The 22,545-nt window shown below is 42.5% G+C and overlaps 1 protein-coding gene across 13 annotated transcripts in view; it reads left to right on the top strand.

The window, feature by feature from the left end:
• Positions 1-22,545, top strand: part of LOC124140099 (neuroglian-like) — a 73,116-nt gene that overhangs the window by 15,935 nt on the left and 34,636 nt on the right. For all 13 annotated transcript variants that reach the window (XM_046507452.2, XM_046507454.2, XM_046507453.2 and 10 more), the window contains exons 5-8: positions 18,032-18,160; positions 18,277-18,379; positions 18,683-18,873; positions 22,117-22,248. In XM_046507452.2, coding sequence (XP_046363408.2) covers positions 18,032-18,160; positions 18,277-18,379; positions 18,683-18,873; positions 22,117-22,248 — 555 coding nt within the window. The remainder of the gene's footprint in view (positions 1-18,031; positions 18,161-18,276; positions 18,380-18,682; positions 18,874-22,116; positions 22,249-22,545) is intronic.

A 22,545-nucleotide genomic window follows, 5' to 3' on the forward strand; every position in this document is an offset into this window, starting at 1 on the left:
AGCTTGGACATCACCAAGGAAACAATGGTTTCTCTTGGCATTAGCAATGGCGGTACGGGTGAGCGAACTACATGTGATCGACTCAACCCGGATCCGTTTTGAGCATGGGACGCACGGAACGGGACATCTAGGGTTATGCTGGGATTTTATTGCTAAAATCTACTATCAGGCCAACCCGACCGTTCTTCACCATCCCACCGATATCGACTATTGTGGGAATCGTACATGGTGAAGTTCTCCTGGGCTCGGTGCGAGCAGTTCGAGTTTTCATTCGACGCTCCAAGACAAGGCGTGGTTTGTCCACGACAGAAGTTAGTTGCATAATCGCAAATACCATATCTCTATGGTTATGCGCAGTAATCCTTCAGGCCTACGAGATCATCAAACGGAACTCGCCGAGAGCGAATTACCCTCAAGATCTCAAGGTGTCAGCCTTACCAGGGCTCAACACGGCAATTGTGGTTTTGGAACAATCACGGAAGGATATTTCTGGAGATTCGACACATATTTTCGTTAGTCATAACCTTCGCGTTGTGACTCTCGAGGATGTCGAAGACGTTCGAAGTTTGGCCCTCTGGTTGTTATCCTGCAGATTGCCAACCACTGACGCAAATAATGAACTCGCCCTATACAGAGCCAGTCAACTTCCATGTGCAGTCACTCAGTCGCCACCAGTGGAAGAATATTAGACAATCTTGTTTGTCAGCGACGACTCTATGACGCAGTAAGTAAAGAATTAGCTGAATAGCTATTATTTTCTTTATTACTAAGCGCGTATAGGGATTTTCTTTTTAATTCCTATGTTCAATCTTTTTGATTTTTGAACAACCCTACCGTAATGGCGTTTTTGTCTGAACTTTTCCGCTTCACGGTTTATCGACCAACTGGTGTCGTATTGCAGGGTGTGAATTATTGAGGTTTCTGTATTCTGAAGGTTTACCCACCTCCAAACCGTCCGATACAGATGCATTAAGGAGTAATGCAGGATAAGTAAAAAATTTAGTAAAATCTAAATATTTTTTACATTTGTATACTTATCCTGCATTACTACGCTTAAGGCCCACCCGTCGTTAGACTTGCCTCCCCACTTTGGCTTCAGAAACCTCAAAAGTATGTTTTTCTAAGAGCTTGGGCGACAGGCAGTGATGTGAAGATGACCTTAGGTGTCATCAAGGTCACAGGACAGCGACGGAAGGCCACTGATTGGGACTTGAGAACAACAACTTTATTTCTTCACCCAGGACCTTCGCAGCGCTGTCCTTCTAGTTGTCGTAAGTAAGCAGTGAATGCATTAAGGAGTAATGCAGGATAAGTATACAAATGTAAAAAATATTTAGATTTTACTAATTCACTCACTCGAATCTATTTGCGTCTGTACCGTGTTCCACTGACCTCGATAATCTGTTGGATGAAGGCACAGCTCTCTAGTCACATATTTAACACCGAAAGCTATGAGGGGTATTTAGGTCATAATCAGCTCCCAGCAGCCACTGCCTCAAGTGATATTGTCTACATAACAGATAAGTTTTATGGCTCCGTCACAGGTGCTCCAAACATTGAAGCAGGGAAAACAAATTTCATAGAATCATTTCAACAAGCAATATTGATATCCCCGTCACTTTTGGTAACTTTTAATGATGTCTCTATTGCAATTTTTACGGATTTTGATTCGTATGCATTATTTGACTCTCATCAGCGGAATGGTTTAGATCAGATTGATCCGAATGGACAAGCGGTTTTACTTCTGTTTAGTAGTATGGATGAATTGTTATGTTACATCTTAACAGTATATCAGGCGACTATGCTTGTCGTAAGAGGCGACAAACGGGATCGGATGGTCAGGCTTTGGTTGATGCATGGCATTGATCCCAATTGCGTTGAACGATGCTCATGATATAAGGCACTGGATTGTCTGGTCCAGACTCGATTATTTACAACACGCCGTCATATAGCTGGGATATTGCTTAGTGCGGCGTTAAACGACAAACCAATCAATCATCATCATCTGAACTCAAACCAGTCATTGTTACAAGTAAACCACATTCCACAACAGTTACTGACACTGGATAAAAAAAACAGTACATAGAAAGAAAAAAGAGTAACTCAACTCATCATGATCACAATTACTATTCTTTGAAAGAAAGAAATACAAAAAAGAAACTGACCAAAAAACGTAAAACAAGAGACGAGGAATCTCCGTTATTGATTAGCCCCGGTATTGAAATGTTCTACAACTACGTGATAATATTTTGAGTATGTGCATCTGTGGTTGTGACAAAAAGACCTTATCTAGTATAACGTTTTTGCCATGTGGAGCCCTTAGTATTTTCATTTATATTATTATAAACAAATGCCAAGTGTAAAAAGAATGTGATCTATTATTTGAGTATGTGCATCTGCCAATGTTGTTGGCAGTTTTGATACTATTTCCACATGTTTATATTTGTGCCAGAAATTGCTTCCATTTCCTTCGATCTACTTTTTAAATAAAGACCCAGGTTAGACTAGGTCTTCAGCAACCTATGCTTGCCGTAATTTAAGAGGCGACCAACAGGATTGGGTAGTCAGGCTCGCCGATTTGGTCGATGCATAACATCATATTCCAATTGCGTAGTTCGATGTTCTTGGTGTCAATCACTGGATGATCTGGTACAGACTGGATTATTTACAGACCGCCGTCATATGGCTGGAATACTGCTGAGTGTGGCGTTAAACAAGAAACTATTTTTAAATAGACCTACCCTATGCAAATGTATCAACTGTATTGCCCAATACTCAAAATAAATAATATTTTTTTCCACAACAGCGTTGTGTTATTTGTAGTTAATATAATTATGCTCCATCATGCCTTTCAGTAAGATCATAATTATGCGTTTGTGAGGCATCACATAGGGCGGGGAATTTGATGCTCTGCATCAATGTTTTCTTGTTTCTGTTATAATAACGATCTGTTAACGTAGTGAATGGTCAAATTAATATTCATGAGTTATATTCATGAGTCTGCTCAAGTGTACGCGTTGTAACATTTGGATCGAGACTATTATCCCATATTTGGTTATCACGTGACCTCACGGGAAAAGTTTTTTTTTAAACTAAATATTTTTTAAAAGCAAGACAGATAATATAATCACAAATACTAAAATATCGTTGATAGCAATAGTTATTTGAATACTTTTTTCATCTGTACTTAATTATTGACCATAAAAAAATTATATCGATCGTCACAGAAAGCCAAATGGCGGTCAATCAAGATTCAATATACGACTAGCTACTGAAAACAATAAAATCTGCCAATCCTCATTGTATGTCAATCAAGTGAAAGTCGTGAGCCACGACTTACAAATGATCGTCCAAACTTTGAGGGTTTGGCAGATCCACTCGACTGATCTGCATCGGTCGACTGGCTGTCATCACGCTTTCGCTTCTTGTCTGAGGTTACGTATCGTAGCATTGTGAGGATAATGAGGTACATCAATGATGCAAGGTATTTATGTACAGTTGTAAACACCTTTCTCTCAAATTAACAAGATGTTCTCAGTAATTAATCCTCGATTAATCAGTGTCAACTCAGTTTATTGCCTATTACAGTGATTGACTGCTTGGACTATCATGTAGGTACGATGTATTTACAGCAATCATAACAAACAAAGCTTGTCAGTGTAGATAATCTTCATTGTGTTACAACTGCAGACAGAAACTGCTCAGTCCTAACTGTTGATCATGTCCGGTCAAAATTTAAGAATGTCCGGACAGAAAAATTTAAATGTCCGGTAAGCAATATTTTAAACCGGACGTTTGAGATTCCCAATCGGACATGTCCGCGCATATGACGGTTTCCGGACCCCTGTTGTAAAACATCTTTGCTACTACATGTTTGGCTGTACACTATTTGAAAGGTCTAATTAATCCTATTGTTTATAAATGTGAAAGTTAGTGTATTACATTATATAAATAATTCATAAACAACTTAATAAAGTTCATTCTAAATAAAATAATGTAAGCTAAAACATTCATAACGTCCAGATTAACGACCAATGAAGCGGAAATTTAAAGATTCTCAGCAAATAAAAGATTTCATAAAACCCACCTACCTATTTCTTTTTAATTTTCTTTTGTTTACGTAGTCGGAAACATTATTTTAAAAAGAATTACAAATTATATCTGTCATCACCCATTTCCCAATGATAATGGCTGTCCTCTCACTAACATGAGGAAATACCTCCATTTTCGAAGCTTCATATGAAGAACACATACATTGAAGGCTGCAATGTCAGTATACATTAAAAAAACTTATATTGTTTCACTGACATCTGCTACCAAGTTAGTGATGGGTCAAATTTAAGCACGTGATCTAAGGCAGCCAGTCAAATTACAGCAACGGTACTTGATAATTTTCAGACTTTGACGAAAGGTTTCTGTTTAATTTTTAAACTTATCCTATCTCACACTATGCATTTCCTCTAATTCTTCGATCTTGATGTGGAAACATCCTAGAACAAAGTTTCAAGCTTCAAAAACACCACTCACTCAAACACACATCACTGTGATCATGGTTCACGCACAACTAAAATCCCATGCGACACGATCCCAGCGACCTGATCACCTGACATACCCAGCACCCTCATTCTCAATTCTATCGCTATGGTGTTCGGACGTTATTCTTGAACAGAGAATTTTTTTTATATATATTTTTTTTTATGTATATAATTTAAATACACGACATCACTACTAAAGTTTACCATTACCATGAAGAGAGTGGGGTATTAATAATGATGTCTACTGTGCACCACCTTGCCAGATTTGGACCTCAATTTACTTAGCTTAGTGTTTGATAAAGGCGACTGTTCGTCGGTTCAAGGCATTGTGTACGGTTTTCGTGCATGTTTTTTTTCCTCCGCTTTGAAACCCAAACGATTGTGTTATCCCCTGTGGCTGTACCTTTGTTTTCTTGCTTAACAAAATATTATAGTCAATTTGGCGATGGTTACAGCTCTATCCGTAGAGGAGGATCGCTTTCCTTCTCGTTTGACTGCTGCGATTCCCGCCTCTGTGCGGACCACGTCCCTGTGCACGTGTCTGCTCCCTGGCTTCTACAGTTGTCCCGCATTATAATGGCCAGTTCATCATGTTGGATTACGGCCCTTTACCCAGCTTGGGAAGTCAAGCCGTCAACTGAGGGTTGCCTCTTCCCCCAACACGCTTACTACTCAGGTCATCGCTTCTACAGCGCTCTGAGGATACAGGTACACCTCTCCGGCTTTCTAATGGCGATAACCCTTCTGACCGAAAACACTACAATCGTCGGCGAGGAAGTGTTAGCCGACTGACGACGGATCTTCACTCACAAGATCGTCATCCTTCGCTGGATCGTAACGACCGAGTGATCAAGGGATCATAGACGACCGAGGGATCGACAGATTGACAGATCACCTTACTTCACCATTATCGACATACTTCACCATTATCGACAAGACGCTGTTGTTGGATGGACAGTCCGTCAGATCGTACCTCTCCTACAGATAGATACCGAGGATCTCCACTCTGCGATACACATCGATGCAACAACACATCGACACATGGATAAATCGATACATTGACACATCGATACGTCGACACATGGATAAATCGAACATCGGCACATCGTCCGATCAAGAACTCATCCGCTGGTACGACTTTACCTGCAGGAAGCCTCGGTGGCTGAGTGGGTTAGATCGCTGACTTTGTGTGCTGGCGATTAGGTCCCTTACTCTGGCAGTGTGGGTTCGAATCCCGGACGGAACTCAACCCCATAAAGTACGAGCATGTGTACTGTACTGAGAAGATGTTATCCCAGATATAACTTTGTTATATAAAACAGACAAACGACGGATCGTCCTCAGTCATAAGATCGTCATTCTTCCACGGAATCAATAGACCTCTCTCTCACCGTGCATTGGACTTCTATACGAGAACTTGGACAAGGCCTTCGCTGCATTCCGTTGTCCAGATCAGACAATCTAGTGATTGTCATCACGAGCATCCGTCTACGTCTTGGGATATGATGACCTTTACCAACCATATCAGCGACCTTGACCAACCGGTCTCATTGATCTCTTACAGGCATAGTCACCTCATATGGCGAGCTTGAGATACTGACATCTCTTCTCTACCGGGATCTTCATGGATCCGGTCCACGTGCCTGCCAGTCATGAATCGTCTTACGATACTCTCCTATGAGAAATCACAATTACAAGGTTATGACAGATTTGAATCGTCACACAATCAACATCATCCTGAGGCTCGATATCATCACAGCCGATCTTTATCATCGACGACCTCGTTTCAGCCTGATATTCCATTACAGGTTATGACGCTCGAGACAACGCGCTCCACCTATTCAGATTTGAATCGTCAGACAGACGACATCATCCTGAGGCCTGAGCTTTTGACCACGTGATAGGAAAGACTGCTGTATTTCCTGTTTCTGCGCAAGGGTGAATTACATATCACGCCGAGATTGCTGTTTGTAAACAAGACTACCATGCTGACTTTGGTACAGGTTGATCTCATGCGAGCCGTGCGAAGCATTTACAGTAGTAGTCAAAGACTATACGTACGGTCTGTCAAATCTTCACAATGCCTTTTGTCGTCGCATCGATACCGGAATGCCCAGCACTTTTTCCGGTGCTTAGACGATGGAATCTATCGTCTCTTCACTAGTTCTACGTGCCGCCGATCAACCTGGCAGGACAATTCATCCCTCACTTATTCAGGACTAGAGCTGGTGAATATCGACATTATATTTCGGTATATGATCCTAATGTTCTCCATGTCCATTCAAGGCACGGGTTCTGCTACTACCGCTATTCCACGTGGTCCTGATTACCCTGCTTCGTACAATCAACCAACCGGTAAACTACATCTTCAGCCTCGTTTTTCTACTAGATACTAGATCACACGCACACCCGTCAAGACTTTACCATTGCTTTAGAACACAATTTTTGTGTTATGTGTGCTTGAACGTCGGTTTGCATTTCCACATCAACAACTCGGAAGTTCAACGTTCTACGTATGGTAATAGCTATTACACTTCGGACGACCTCTCCGCTACCCCATACCAACCGTCACCAGTCAACAGACAACAGCTTGGACTAACACAACTTGAAGGAGAACCACCCTTCTTGTCACTGGCGGTACACCACCCTTTGGAATTGCTTCGACCCATGACTATGTACACGAGTGACTAAACCAATTGCTGTTCGTCACATAGGATACCGTAATACATTTTTACCTGGACAAAGGGATTCAAGCCCCGATATCAACAATTACTCAGACTACAATTTTTACCCGGATATTATTAACTCAACTACGTTGGTTAATAAATAATCAGAAGTCCGACTTACGACCATTCCAGGATCTCCATTCCTTTGGATCAAGTCTAATGAGCCAGACTAACATCCTAGTACCAGAACTCATTGAGGAGACACCTCTTGTGAAGGACAGTGGAATCGATTGTGTGCGCAGGAACTTGTTTACACAAGCTGGAATACAACAACCACCTGTTCATGGATGCCTCACTTCAAGGTCTGGGAGCTCACTTCAACTTGGAAGTAACATCATGCCTATGGTCAGAAGCAGACAGCTCTGCCACATCAATTTTCTGGAATACGAGTCTGTAATCCGGGCAATATTTCTTTGGACCCAACAGACAAGAAACCAATGTCTGATGATCGGGACACTCATTTCAACTGTGGCATGCACCTGCAAGGCACGATGAAATCTGAGACCCTCCTGCAGTTGACTTTTCACCTTTGGTAGACAAGCTCAACTTACAGATAAAGGCAAGACATATACCGGGAGCGGCAAGTGGATTAGCAGACACCTTGTCCAGACCAGCCAGACTATCGCCAACAGAATGGAAGCTACGGCCGAAGCATCTCAACTGGCAATAAAAGAAAAGGTTGTCTACTAATAACCCTATTTGCATCAGATAACATTGTGTCACCAGCATGGGGCCCACTAGCCTGGTCAATCGATGCTCTGCCAATATCATGGGAGGACCTAAACGCATATGCGTTTCCCCCACCAGCCTTGATACCAAGTGTTGTGTATGTATAAAAGATATAATACAATATCGATCCACAGACTCTCTATTTTATCAGTGCCAATACTTGCATTAGAATTACCTCCCTTGTTTGCTCTCTAGTGCGTGAGATAGTGATGTAATAAAAGAGACCGCATGGTTTTTCACCCGCCATTGACTTGGGTTAGTTATTGCACTAAATGTATACGCCAGTGTAAACGTAACAATTTGGCGACGAGGATTGTTTTTGTTCACGCCACTAGTGACGAAGCGAACGGCACATGGGATGTGTATGCTGAACGCATGGATGCGTATTTGAAGGTGAATGCAGTTGAGGAAAACTTACTTGTGAGTTCATTTCTGGCTGTGATTGGAAACAGAACTTAAACTTTACTCAGAAGTCTTGTATCACCGGCGAAACCGGCAGATAAATCTTTGGAGGAATTGACGAATGTTTTAAAGGAACACTACAGTCCGAGACCTGTTGTAATTTCTCAGAGACATAGATTTAGAAACCGGCGCCAAGAAACAAGTGAAACTATCGCCGAATATGTTGCTACACTTCGTGAGTTGAGTGAACATTGTGATTTTGGGACAAATCTGAATGACCAATTACGTGATCAGTTATTTTGTGGTCTCAGATCGGATTCTATACAAAAGAGACTTTTGTCAGAAGATGCATTGACACTGGAAAAAGCATTGAAGATTTCAGTTTCCCTTGAGACAGCTACCAAAGACACGCAAGAATTACACAACAAGGTAACATCAGAAGTAAACAAGTTATCAGTAAAGAAGAAAACTTTACACAGAGATAAGCATGACAAGCGTCACACATATCCACGCTGTAGTCACTGCTCCAAGACAAATCATCATGCTCATGACTGTTGGTTCAAAGACACTGAATGTTACAAATGTGGCAAATTTGGACACATTAAAGCTATCTGTAGATCTAAACCATTAAAATCAGATGGAAGAAAAAAACAAGGTTATGACAAAAATAGGGTTCATCATCTAGATGAAGAACAAGGGGATGATATGAATGAACTTCCTCTTTTCTATGTGAAAGGTCACGACCTCGACAACATTTGGGTGTATCCGAAAATCCACAACAGAGAACTGAAAATGTAGCTCGATACAGGATCAGCCTTATCGATCATATCAACCAAAGAATATAAATCTAGATTCAGTGATCTCAATCTGAACAAAACTGATGTTGTTCTAAAGACTTATACAGGTCAACCGGTTAAACCTGAAGGCAAGTTAGATGTTATCGTCGAATATCAAGGTCAGAGGGAGGACTTAGAGTTGTATGTGGTTGATGGTCCAGGGCCGTCTTTACTGGGAAGATCTTGGTTCCCAAGATACAGCTTCACTGGCCATGGATTAAACAGTTAACAGCCGTACCCAGAGAAACTAAAGGCGAGTTACAGGACATTTTACAAGCTCATGCACCAGTGTTTCGCAAGGAGCTTGGAACAGTGAAAAATGTTAAAGCCAAGATTGAAGTAGAAGAGGGAGTGACGCCAAAGTTTGTTAAAGCACGACCAGTTCCCTACTCTCTACGCCCAAAAGTGGATGAAGAAATTGACAGGCTGGTACAGGAGGAAATCATTGAACCTGTTGACTTTAGTGACTGGGCAACGCCAATAGTTCCCGTGGTTAAGAAGAATGGTAAAATAAGACTTTGTGGAGATTTCAAAGTCACCATTAATCCTGTATTAAAGCGTGTGGAACATCCACTTCCAAGAATAGAAGATTTGTTCTCCAATTTGGCTGGTGGTCAGAAATTTAGTAAAATAGATTTGTCCAATGCATACCAACAAATGTTATTGGAAGATGATTCAAAGAAGTTAGTTGTTCTGAGTACCCAGAAAGGATTGTTTAGATTCAATCGCCTACCCTTTGGTGTGTCTTCAGCACCCTCACTATTCCAGCGTACAATGGAACAGATTCTACAGGGACTTCCCGGAGTACTTTGTTACATGGATGATTTGCTCATCACAGGCAAATCTGCAGCAGAACATTTGACTAATCTCAAAAATGTGCTTCAGAGATTAGAAAACTGGGGTATAAGAGTGAGCAGAGAGAAATGCTTCTTTTTCCAAGATTCAGTGGAATATCTAGGACACAAGATTGACGCCAATGGTCTTCACACATCAAAAGACAAGGTAGAAGCAGTAGTGGAAGCTCCCGCACCTGAAAATGTCACGCAGCTCCGCAGCTTCCTAGGACTCCTCAACTACTATAACAGGTTCCTACAGAATCTATCTACAGTGCTCCGACCACTCCACAAGTTGCTCGAGAAAGGTGTTGAATGGAACTGGACCAGAGAAGCTGATTGTGCCTTTAAGAAAGCTAAAAGACTGTTGTCATCAGCGGATGTACTTGTACATTATGATCCAGAGTGACCAGTTACGTTAGCATGTGATGCCTCTCCATATGGGGTTGGCGCAGTGTTATCACATGTCACCAAGAATGGAGAAAAACCTATCGCTTTCACATCCAGAACATTAACGAGCACAGAGCTCAACTATGCTCAAATCGACAAGGAGGCTTTGGCCCTGACATTCGGTGTGAAGAAGTTCTCACAGTACCTCATTGGTAAGAAATTCACACTTGTTACAGATCATCGCCCTCTCACCAAGATATTCGGACCAAAGACTGGTATTCCAACGTTAGCGGCAGCTAGACTACAACGTTGGGCAATTCTGTTGTCAGCATATGACTACAACATAGAATACAGGACATCCCAAAGTAACGCCAACGCAGACGGATTTTCCCGTTTACCGTTACCTGCCAAAGCCAAAGACTATGACAATGAAGACCCAGCTAGTATCTTTAACTTGTCACAGATATCAAGTTTACCAGTTGAAGCTTCCAAAGTGACCACAGAGACCAGAAAGGACATTGTATTGTCAAAAGCAGTTGACAATACTCTCACAGGATGGTGTATGACTGATAATGAATCTCTAAAGCCATTCTACAGACGCAAGGATGAACTAACAGTTCAACAAGGTTGCCTCATGTGGGGCATGCGTGTTGTAATTCCTCACAGTCTCAGACCGACGGTGTTGACAGAATTACATGAAGGTCACCAAGGTGTCGTCAAAATGAAGGCCCTCGCATGAAGCTATGTGTGGTGGCCAGACATAGACAACGACATAGAAGAGACAGCCAAAGAATGTGATGAATGCCAGAGACATCAGAACTTGCCACAACCTTCACCTCTGCATCCATGGCAGTACCCACAAGGTCCATGGCACAGACTGCATGTTGATTTTGCAGGCCCATTTGAAGGTAAAATGTTTTTTGTGGTGATTGATGCTTACAGCAAGTGGCCAGAGGTTGTAATTATGAATTCAACCACAGCTTCTAAGACCATAGAAGCTCTTCGCAGCATATTCAGTAGATTTGGATTACCTCTACAAATCGTAAGTGACAATGGACCTCAGTTCACGTCCGAAGAGTTTGCTCACTTCGCCAGCATGAATGGGTTCCAACACATAACGTCAGCGCCCTATCATCCTGCAAGTAACGGGTTAGCTGAGAGGTTTGTTCAGACCCTGAAACAAGCTTTACGTGCAAGTTGATCCCAAGATTCAACTCTCCAACAGAGACTGTCAGTGTTCTTAATGAGATATAGGAACACACCACATTCTACCACTAAGGAACCACCATCAGTGTTGTTAGTAGGTAGGAGATTAAGGTCAAGATTGGATCTTCTAAAGCCAAGTGTAGCTCAAACAGTGGCTATTTCGCAGGAGAGACAGATCCAAGACCGAGCCAATCGAAGGATTCGAACACAGGAGTTTGAACCCAGTGATACTGTTATGGTAAGGAACTACCGTGATGGTCCCAAATGGATACCAGGATCAGTTGTTCAACGCACAGGACCTGTTTCATATCAAGTTCAAGTAGATCCGAACACTACATGGCGACATCACACAGATCAACTTGTGTTACACACTCCGTCGAAACAAGCTACACCTGATCAACGCAGTAGCATCAACATTCCATTCCTTCAGGGAGAAAGATGTACAAGTGTTCAGGATACAGTAAACGCAGAACATACAGTAAACGCAGAACAGTGTGTAAATGACAAGGTTGTCATTCCGAAGCGTCGATATCCAGTGTGCGAAAGAAAGGCTCCAGTCCGCCTTGATTTGTGACTTTAATGTCAGCAGTATTAATCGTTTAATTGAAATGATTTGTGTTGTATGAATCAGTTGCAAGACGTTCAGTTAAATGTGTTTATTTCAGGGAACATAGACTTTTAACCAGTGAAGAATTTCATTGACTCTTGTTATTAATGTTTACAATTAACAGTGGTGAACATGTAAGCTAACTTGGGAGGAGATGTTGTGTATGTATAAAAGATATAATACAATATCGATCCACAGACTCTCTACTTTATCAGTGCCAATACTTGCATTAGAATTACCTCCCTTATTTGCTCTCTAGTGCGTGAGATCGTGATGTAATAAAAGAGACTGCATGGTTTTTCACCCGCCATTGACTTGGGTTAGTTATTGCACTAAATGTATACGCCAGTGTAAACGTAACACCAAGGATACTACAAGATTCTACACATGAGCTACCTACAACTGCTGTTGGTGGCGCCTTCTGACTGACAAGAACTTGGGTTCCAGAGATCGTCGAACTGGCAGAGATTCCACTACTAAGACTTCCAAACTACTGCTACATCCTCCGTCCAATCAGGTCCATCCAAGACCAGAATTATACGAACTTCACGTATGGAGTATATCAAGAGCAGTCTCGTAAGATGATTTCCATTAGAGCAGCTAAGGCAGCCTCCTTAGCACTTCTTCAATCAACGAGAATCTAGGTGGCGATAAATGGAAAAGTTTTCACCAGTTTGCAAGATCCAGGGTTTTTCTGCAGCCAAGCTACTATACCACAAGTAGCAGATTACCTATGTCACTTAAGAAGTACAAGGCATCTTATGATTCGACACTGGGCACTTACTGGGCAGCGATCAGTTCTGTACCAACTACACACTAATGGGATAAAACTTACTCTAGTTCCTGAACCGATAGATCTACACAGATCTTTCAGACTGCGAGTAATTCAGGCGTTACCATGACTTCAGGTTCCAAAGTTTCTGCTGTCGCTGACCTTTGGACACTGATTGGCTCATATCACCTTATGGACCAATCTTCCAGACTTGGCCCTCCAGCATGGGATCTCCCTGTATTCTTCCGTCACTTCTCATGGCTGACTATAAACCACTTGTGGATAAACCTCGAACTTTACGTTCATGACGATCTTCCTGATTGCGTTCGCTTCTGCAGCTCGTGTTAGAGGGACTCATGCTTAGACGTTGGTTGTGTCCGGTTCCAGCGTCTTCAATAAGATAAGCATTCAAGGACAACCGGATCGTCTTTTCAGCCTCCACCACTCTCATTGATTGAGAGCTGATGTCTTGGAAGACGTCTCACTGTGTCCAGCCTGAGCCTACAAGATCTACTTGAAGGCATCTCAGACCATCCGTCTGTTTTCATCCACTTGTCGATGGCTGCAACTTCTGATGTATCTTGAACCACCATCTCCACTGGCTGCGTTCTATCATCCTCAGGGTCTACACCTTTGAGGGACTACCACCCCAGCTGCTTCCAATCCTCATGAGACGAGGGCAGTGACTTCCACCTTGGCGTTGCATAGTATTGCACACTTTCAGCCATCATGGAGAGATGTTATGGCGTTCTGATATGGTTTTGCCTCCTACTCCTTTCGGAATCTCAGTCGCTGATGTCCAAGGTCACAGCAGCCACACAGCACAGATGAGGAAGCCCAGTGGACTACAAGTCCCAAGTCTGGTTTCCTGTATATACTGCAATATTAATCGCTTATTTTAATCGGGTTTCCAAGACAAGCTCCCAAAGGGAGGGTATATATGCTTGTCTGTTGGGACTTCGGTTTACGTCAATAGAAGTCACCATCCGGTGCGGCCATGTGTTAAATGGTGTCCCAATCTTCTACCTGCCACCTCTGCCTTTGAGCATGTGATGTCTCAGTAGTTGATTGACGACCTGTGTGATAAACGGGTCAACACCAACAGAAGTCACCATCTGGTGCGGCCAGTTGTTTAAATGGTGTCCCGATCTTCTACCTGCTCACCTCTGCCTTTGAGCATGTGATGTCTAAATAGTTGATTGATGACCTGTGTGATAAACGGGTATCGTCAATCGTTCCTCTTCTCGTTCTTACCTTATTCAATCTCCACGTGAGTTTGATAGGTTGACGAAGCGATAAAAGAGATGCCAAGCTGGTCCTCCTTACGTCCTTGGGAGCGTATGTGTGAGGTCTGTCTTGTAGAACCTGCGCCGGGGATGGGGTGTTTGAAACAAAACACCTCCTCCTATTCGGGGTGAGATTTAAGTCATGACCGAGTAGGTGTCGCCTGGTTCATGGTTACGGGGTCGTTCTTGTAACGACGTCCTGTGTGAAACCATGGAACACAAGATTCCCCGATGTCATGATGTATAGCTCTTGGTAGCACAAAGAGGTTTTATTGAAGCAACCCTTACACGAGTTTATCACTAATCCTTGTAAAATCCTTTGCATTTTCCTGATTAGTTGCAGCTTCCTCGTGAACATCTCACGGTTGAAGTCCTTACAGGCTAGGGTATCTGCGTCCCACCATCTAACCGTGGGATAAATGCATAGTGTGAGACAGGATCAGTTTAAAAATTTATAAATTTTCTAATAAATTGTATATTTGTATACTTATCCTATCTCACACGCTAATGCCCACCCAACCATCCCCACATCACAGTTACACCAGCCTGTACGGTCTAGATTGAGAATGAGGGTGCTGGATATGTCAGGTGATCAGGTCGCTGGGGTCGTGTCGCACAGGATTTTAGTGGTGCGTGAACCATGATCACAGTGATGTGTGGGATGTGTTTGGGTGAGTGGTGTTTTTGAAGCTTGAAACTTTGTTCTAGGACGTTTCCACACCAAGATCGAAGAATTAGAGGAAAGGCATAGTGTGAGATAGGATAAGTATATTAATATACAATTTATTAGAAAATTTACAATTCTGAACATTTTATGCATGAAATCGCGATCTCTATTAAAAATATAGAACTTCATGGATGCAAAGTGCTAGGTTACAAGCTGTGACAAAGATTTCTTATGCATATATTTTGGCATTTAAGACATCGAGAAAACGAGGCAACGAAAGCCGAGATGTCATTTGACTTACATTACACGCGATTGCACGAAAAGATGGAAATAATAACTAAGATGTCAGTTTGGCAACTTTTAGATATATTTTTGTTGATTTTATTACTTTGTATAATATATTCAAAGGTCTGCTTGAAACATCTTTATTTTGCTGTTTGACATGTTCATTGAGGACCAGTTTTCAAAGTGTGTACGAGAATTGTATTTTCAATAACTTGCGGGAAATAGTGAATAATCTTTTAATCTTTTGATAAAAAATGATAATATCAAATTGAATGCGTATTTTAGACATTGTGAAATGTGATATTGCCCCACCGATGCCCTGTCAGTATCTTGGGAAGCGCTACATGCTTACGCATTCCAGCCACAGACACTAATACCAATGATTATTCAGAAAGTCAGACAGACTAACAACCTATCACTGCTTTTGGTCGTGCCTTACTGGGCGGCACGGACTTGGCACCCAAAGCTTGTTGCACTAACAGGTACACCAACAGTAGAATTCCCAAAGTGCTGAACTTTCTTCATCCTCACATGCAAGTTCATCAAAACCCAGACACTTACGAACCTCACTCATGGAACATATAACGTTCACCCTCACTAGAAGGGGATATTCAGACAGAGCAGCCAAGGCAGATTGCAGATCTATGAGGAATTTATACCATGAGAAATGCAAGAGCTTTGACCAGTTTGCAACCTATAAATGTTTTATGGCTGCTAAAGCTGCCCTACCACAAGTAGCAAAATTCCTTTGTCACTTCCAAAGTACCAGGAATCTCAAAGGTTCAACATTAAGTACCTATCTTTTAGCGAATAGTTACGTGCTAACTATGCATATCAGAATCAAGCTCACCAAAGATCCAGAAATATTAGACTTGCTATGATCGTACAGACTTGAAGATAAACATAAGAATTTCAGAGCTCCAGCCTTAGATCTGAATGTGGTGCTTAATCACCTAACCAGGGAAGCACATGAACCCTGACAACAAGCTTATATAAACCTATTCATTGGGATCTCTATTAAGTAAGAGAGTTCTTTCTATAGGCATTAAAACCTATTGTGAGTTTTTTTCAAAGTAAAACCTATTAAGAGGTTTTACTTTCAAAGTAAAACCTATTATGAGGTTTTATTTTCGTTCGTGAGGTTTTACTTTGAATGTAAAACCTCAAATCCCAGGTTTAACCAAGTAACTGAAAAAATGACCACAAGTAGCAATTCAAAATTTTAATTCAATTAAATTTGAATGTCATGTGTACAGTGAATGAAGACTGGGTAACAAAATGAAAGTTGTCGCTCATCTTTCCACTTCAGAGTCTCTGGTGAAAGGACAACAAGGTTTCAAAACACATGCTTTTAAACAAGTGCTTATCAATGCTGCACAATCTGCACGTGAAGTAACTGCTAGCCGTTTCGTCACAACTACCTCTATGTAACAGGTGGATTGTTTAAAGTCGAAAATCTTGTAAAGCAAAAAACACCTTTAAAATTTGCGAATTTTCGTTTTGAAAAGTTTAAAAGAAGTGGAATATTGCAACATTTAGAAACCGAAGATTTCACTTTCATTTAAAAGTAAGTATTTTAGTTGTGTTTTGTTGTTGACACATCCAAGTGCTCTTGAACGCCTGGCAAGTCAGCGATTTCACGTGCAAGTTATGATATCACGTCTTCAAGGAAGCGCTATAATGAAGCGCCTCATTTATAGATACTCGTTATAACATTTAATCAATTTAGACGGTTTATAAGTATGGAAAAACACTTTCCCTCATTTTTGGTAGACAGAGCATGCCCTGGGGGTCCGGAAAAAAACGTGAGGGCTTCGCCCCCTTGGTTTTTCCCTCTCCCCAGGGCATGCTCTGTCTACCAAAACCTTGTAAGCGTGTTTTCTCCAATACTGATTTTGACCATCTAATTCAGAAGACATTATTTCTCCCAGCCTTAGCCAATGCAGCTAGAATGTCAGATAGTCATGCAATTAATTTGTCTTAGACTGGATTTGACAATGTAGAGAATGCATTGGCCCATTTCAGCCTGAATCAAGTACCTGGTCAGGCAAACAGATAGTTTCATATTCCGCCACTTTCATCTGTCCTAGGATCCGAGAACACTGAGGATTTATCCCTATGTCCAGTATGCATCTACCTTTATGCTTCTACGTAAACAGATCAAGCTCCAGACGACAAAATTTCAGAAGGAATATCTACAAATAATACCACAGAAATAATCTATTTACTTCTGGATGAGAGTAGTAATCCTCAGAGCCTACAGAGCGGCGGGGCTAGCCCCAACACCCACCCCCCCCCCCCCTTCCGCCCTTCAGCCTCCAACCCACATTTAGTGAGAATCATAGCATCTACATTAGTGCTACATGGAAACTGTTCTATCCTTCTGATTATGGAAGGCTGTTTCTGGAGATTGGATATGGTTTTCATTAGCCATTACCTCGGAGATTTTTCTACACAAGATGTGGCCGGAATTCACCAGTTTGGACCCTTAGTGGTGGCACAATTAACTATGCCTAACAGAAGATAGGCCTTACAACAAGAAAACTCACCCAGTATTCACATAGACTTATTGATGTCTGCTTAATGTTCCATAACCAACCACTGAAAGTCGATGTTCTCTGTTCGCCAGGTACACAGTTCAGGAGGTGTCCACTACATTTTGGAAATGAGTAGAGATAAGCAATAAGTATGAGTTAGAATAAGTATAAAAAATATTTTTACCCCAAAATACATTTCGTTATATTTCCTATGTTTTAGCTCGTCTGCGTATCACCAATGTCAAGGCTATTGACAGTCAAGATGGAAAAGCCTATGCCTGTATGGCCATGAATGGAATTGTGCGTAAAAACACGCAGGGAGCGCGCCAGTTTATTACACCACGGGGATGTAAGTAGTTTCACATCTCTGGTGATTTCATAAATGATATAACCTTGATTTCCTGTGTCCAGTGTACATGGTGTGAGGTCTTAGTCATTCTTATCTTTGTAATGTTTGGTTTGCAGCTTCAGAAGTTCAGAGACCAGTCACCTACATGTGGGCTTCCCCGACTGACCATTTCGGACTACGTGGGGATGAATTCAGGATCAAGTGTATATTTGCTGGAAAGTAAGTCAGGCCTCAACCATGTTTCAACAGTCCCCCATGAGCCAACAATGACTAGTGAAATGAGTGTCATGTACAAAATACATTCATGCATGTAGAAAAAACCTTGGTGTATGTCTTCTCTAGGTTCGGTACAGGCTTTGAAAAGCTTCTAATGTGGCTTTAAACATGTTTTGAAAATGTTTTAGGAAACCATTTTTAGCAAATGTGTCAGTATGATTGAATTGATATTAACAACATGATCAAGTTGAGTGTTTACACACAGTAGTATTGAAGGAGTATTGTTACTGATTGTTGCCATTTCAGTCCCACACCAGACGTGCACTGGGTGCGCCCTGATGGCAAACCTTTGCCCGACTACGCCAAGCAGAGTAGCTTTGGGCAGGAACTTGTGTTTTCAAGTTTGGAGTTTTCTGATGGAGGAGACTACGAGTGTTGGGCTACCAATGATCTGTCCCCTCAGAGAGTTCAGAGAACCATGTCCGTGAGAGTGGAGTGTAAGTAAACCATGTGTCCCAGACTTTAAAAAATATTTGTTTTAGACATTTGCTGACAGCTGAAAGATCCTTCTTGGCTAACTTGATCATGTTGCAACAGGTGGTGTGTGTTGTATTTAATTAGCCATCTCCCTGCCTGTATCATGTTGAGCTATAGACATGATAGATGTTAAATGCTATACCCCGAAAAGTTCCTCTATAAATTATATTTTTACTCGTCCTGCATTACTCCTTATGACCTAAAGACAGAAACAGAGCTGTGCTATGGTCTAGGCTGAGGAAAAGAAACAGTTGTTCCATACAAGTGTGAAGTCTAAAGCCTGACCCAGCACAGCTACCACGTGACCAACAGAAGTGGTGATGTCACATATCTTCATATTCCTGCTTGTCATCAGACAGACACGTTGTGTCTACTTTTGGCTTTAATTTGTGGTTTGCGCTTTGCTTCCTTGTACAATTTCTTCTGCAATGGGTCTAGTATATGTTTATATATATATATTATGCTCGTATTTGTGTACTGGTATATATTAAATCTTTTACTTATCCTGCATTACTCCTTAATGCAGTCACTGCTTGTTCTTGACAGAGAGAAAGAGCTGTGTGAAGATCTTGCTTGAAGAAGTTGTTTCAACTAGCTGAGAGGCCAACCCTATGACACAGCTCCCACGTGACCAAGGGCCTGTGATGTCTTCACGTTACTGCTTTCACTGAAAGAAGGAAGAGCTGTGTTGTTTTACATGTTTTTCATAAACCCACTGGCTAGGAGAAAACGATTATAGCATACATAATTGGGCTCGGGACGCAATGTGATTACACTCAACCAAGTGTAAAGACTGTCTCCCGCTATCCCCCACAACGTTCAACAAATACCTACGAGATTCTAGGAAGCGGTCAAGTTAAAGCGCAAAATGTCGTGATGCTTCTGAGCCTGCCACCCCTCCAGCCCGGCGGTGTCTCCCCAGTATCCTCGGATAGGGACTGACCAGTATCTACTGCAGCCCACTACCTCAGTTGTCGTCTCTACACAGGCTACGCTGACGACTACTACTACGTCTATCTTCATAGCTACAACCCAATGATGCCCAGTGTGGCTCTTACCTACCAGCAGGCCTACTCCACGGCGGCTATGCAGCCGAATATACAGATGCCTTCGGGCTACGGCTACCCTGCCTACCAACCAAATCCGCAACAGTTCCAGTTACCCTTTATGGATGTGTCTCTGCTCAAGAACTTTCAGTACTTACAGCAGTCCATGCAGCGGATCCTGGTGCTTTCGGCTTCGGCCAGTCTCAGCGTCTCCGGCCCCACCAGTGCCTCTACAGACGCCTCTACAACTGCCGCCTCGAGCGTCTATACAGGCATCTCCTCAAGCACCTATACACACAGCGCCTCTACAGGTACCCTTACAGGCGCCCATCCTCATGCCTATAGTGAACACCTCGGTTAAACAACATTCCAGAGGTTACAACTCTGACTCTTCGGAAGGTGCTTTTAGCCCATCCTATGAGGAAGCTCCCTCAAATGATGACTCTCACCTCGGCCTTGACCAGGTGGATGATTGGCTGGCCAAAAAACTCGAGACTGTCGCGCCCTCTCCCGGTCTGGGTGTCGATAAGAAGGAAACTATTTGGTTGGATCTTACATCTATTCCACCGGATCCTATGATCAAGAATTTGATCTCAGCCCTTGATGAGGATTTTCAGAAGCTGTCTCTAAGGCTGTCTCTGGCGTTCCACCAGTCACGCACGCTGGGCCAATGGCAAGTACTCCTGGGCCTCCTAACCTCAGCGCAGGACTTGACCAACTGGGGAAGGCTCCAACTGCGTCCATTTCAGATGTTCCTGCTCTCTTACATCAGTCGCCAAGATCCATCGATATCCATCGTCCTCCCGGATCACCGCAAACCTCATCTCCGGTGGTGAAGGTGGAATCAAACGTCTTAGACGGCGTCTCCTTGACATGGCTTATGACCTTGTTACACATATTCGTAGACGCCTCCCTTCAGGTATGGGGCGCGCACCTAGAGGGACAGGTCGCCATTCAACAACTGTGTCACATCAACAACCTCGAACTGGAAGCGCTTATACTGGCTTTCTCCCATTGGAAGCAGACCCTTCGGTACTCCCGGTTCACCATCTCGACAGGCAACACAACCGTTGTCTGGTGTCTCAGGAATCAAGGAACGACTTACTCACACTCGCTCCTACAGCACACATTCCACTTCTTCAACCTTGTGGATCAACTGGGGATCCAGTTCCAGGTTCATCACATTCCAGGCTGTCACAACATCCTGGCGGATGCTCTATCCCAGCTAGACAAAGACGCTCCCACAGAGTGGAAGCTCCACCCGGAAGCCTTTGTTCTTCTTTGTCTGAGCTTCGGTTGCCCCAACATCGACCTATTCGCCACCAGCCAGAACCATCAGATCCAAAACTTCATATCGCTGGTACCGGATAGCCTAGCTTGAGTGGTCGACGCTTTCAGCATCCCCTGGGAAGGACTAAAGGTGTACACTTTTCCGCCTCCAGTGCTCCTTCCCAGGGTGATGCAAACAATAAGAGCAACAAAGAGCCTTACTCTGATTTTGGTCTCACCTGGAAGTCTTGCAAAGAGCAATCCATTACCCCTGCCTGAGTAGTCAAATCTAATCATTCACCTACACAGAAAACTGCCACAGACAGATATTGCATGCTTTGTCTCGCCTTAAGAGAGCACTAAGCGATATAAATGGCCAAATTTAGTCCCATAGCTTGGGATTTGGATGTGGTACTTCGAGGTTGTCCATGGACCTCCTTTTGAGCCACTCCACAACATCCTATATTAACCTCACCAAGTAGACAAATTTTCTCTTGCTACTAGCCACTGAGGCAATGTTTAGGGAGTTACATGCACTCGATATTACGCATGGAGTTGTTCACCTCGGGCTGTGTTGGGATTTTACAGCTAAGAATCAGCTACCAGGACAGCCTGAGCAGTCCTTCACTATTCCATTTGTCTCTACGATTGTGGTTGTTGAATATGAGGATGAACTCTTATTGTGCCCTGTGCCAGTGCTATGATTTTTTACCTGCCGCTCCAAGACTCAGAGGAGTAATGCGGGAAAAGTATACAAATGTAAAAAATATTTAGATTTTACTAAACTTGTTCAAACTAAACATTTCATCCTCCCATTGGTCTTGCCAGTTTTGATTGAAACCCCATCTTAAGTTGATACTTTTTCATATTTATTTTCAATTTTGGCAGCACGTCCCTACTGGATTGACGAACCAAAAGATGTGGAGTTGGGTATTGGAGGGACTGCTCGATACAAGTGCAAGGCAAATGGAATGCCTCGGCCTGATGTGAAGTGGTTTATCAACGCTGTACGCCTGGAAGGTGAGAGAAGAAGGTCACAATATTTGTTTATGGGTGGTTTCTCTGAAACCCTTACATCTTTCCTACCTGTGAATAAACTGTTATTCTGCTTTACGTACATTTTGGTCGTTTATGGAGGGAAATGGATAAATGTCCTCAAATCCTTGTTAAGACGTGTTAACATAGCTTTTTTGTGTTTATATGGGTTGCAATATGTCTTCAACCAGTAAAAGCAACTATGCTTGTCGTAAAAGACGACTAATAGGATCGGGTGGTCAGGCTTGCTGACTTGTTGATGCATGTAATCATATCCCAATT

This window comes from Haliotis rufescens, unplaced genomic scaffold, assembly GCF_023055435.1.
Source record: "Haliotis rufescens isolate VD_foot unplaced genomic scaffold, xgHalRufe1.0.p SCAF_22, whole genome shotgun sequence".
In the NCBI taxonomy this organism is placed as follows: domain Eukaryota; kingdom Metazoa; phylum Mollusca; class Gastropoda; order Lepetellida; family Haliotidae; genus Haliotis; species Haliotis rufescens.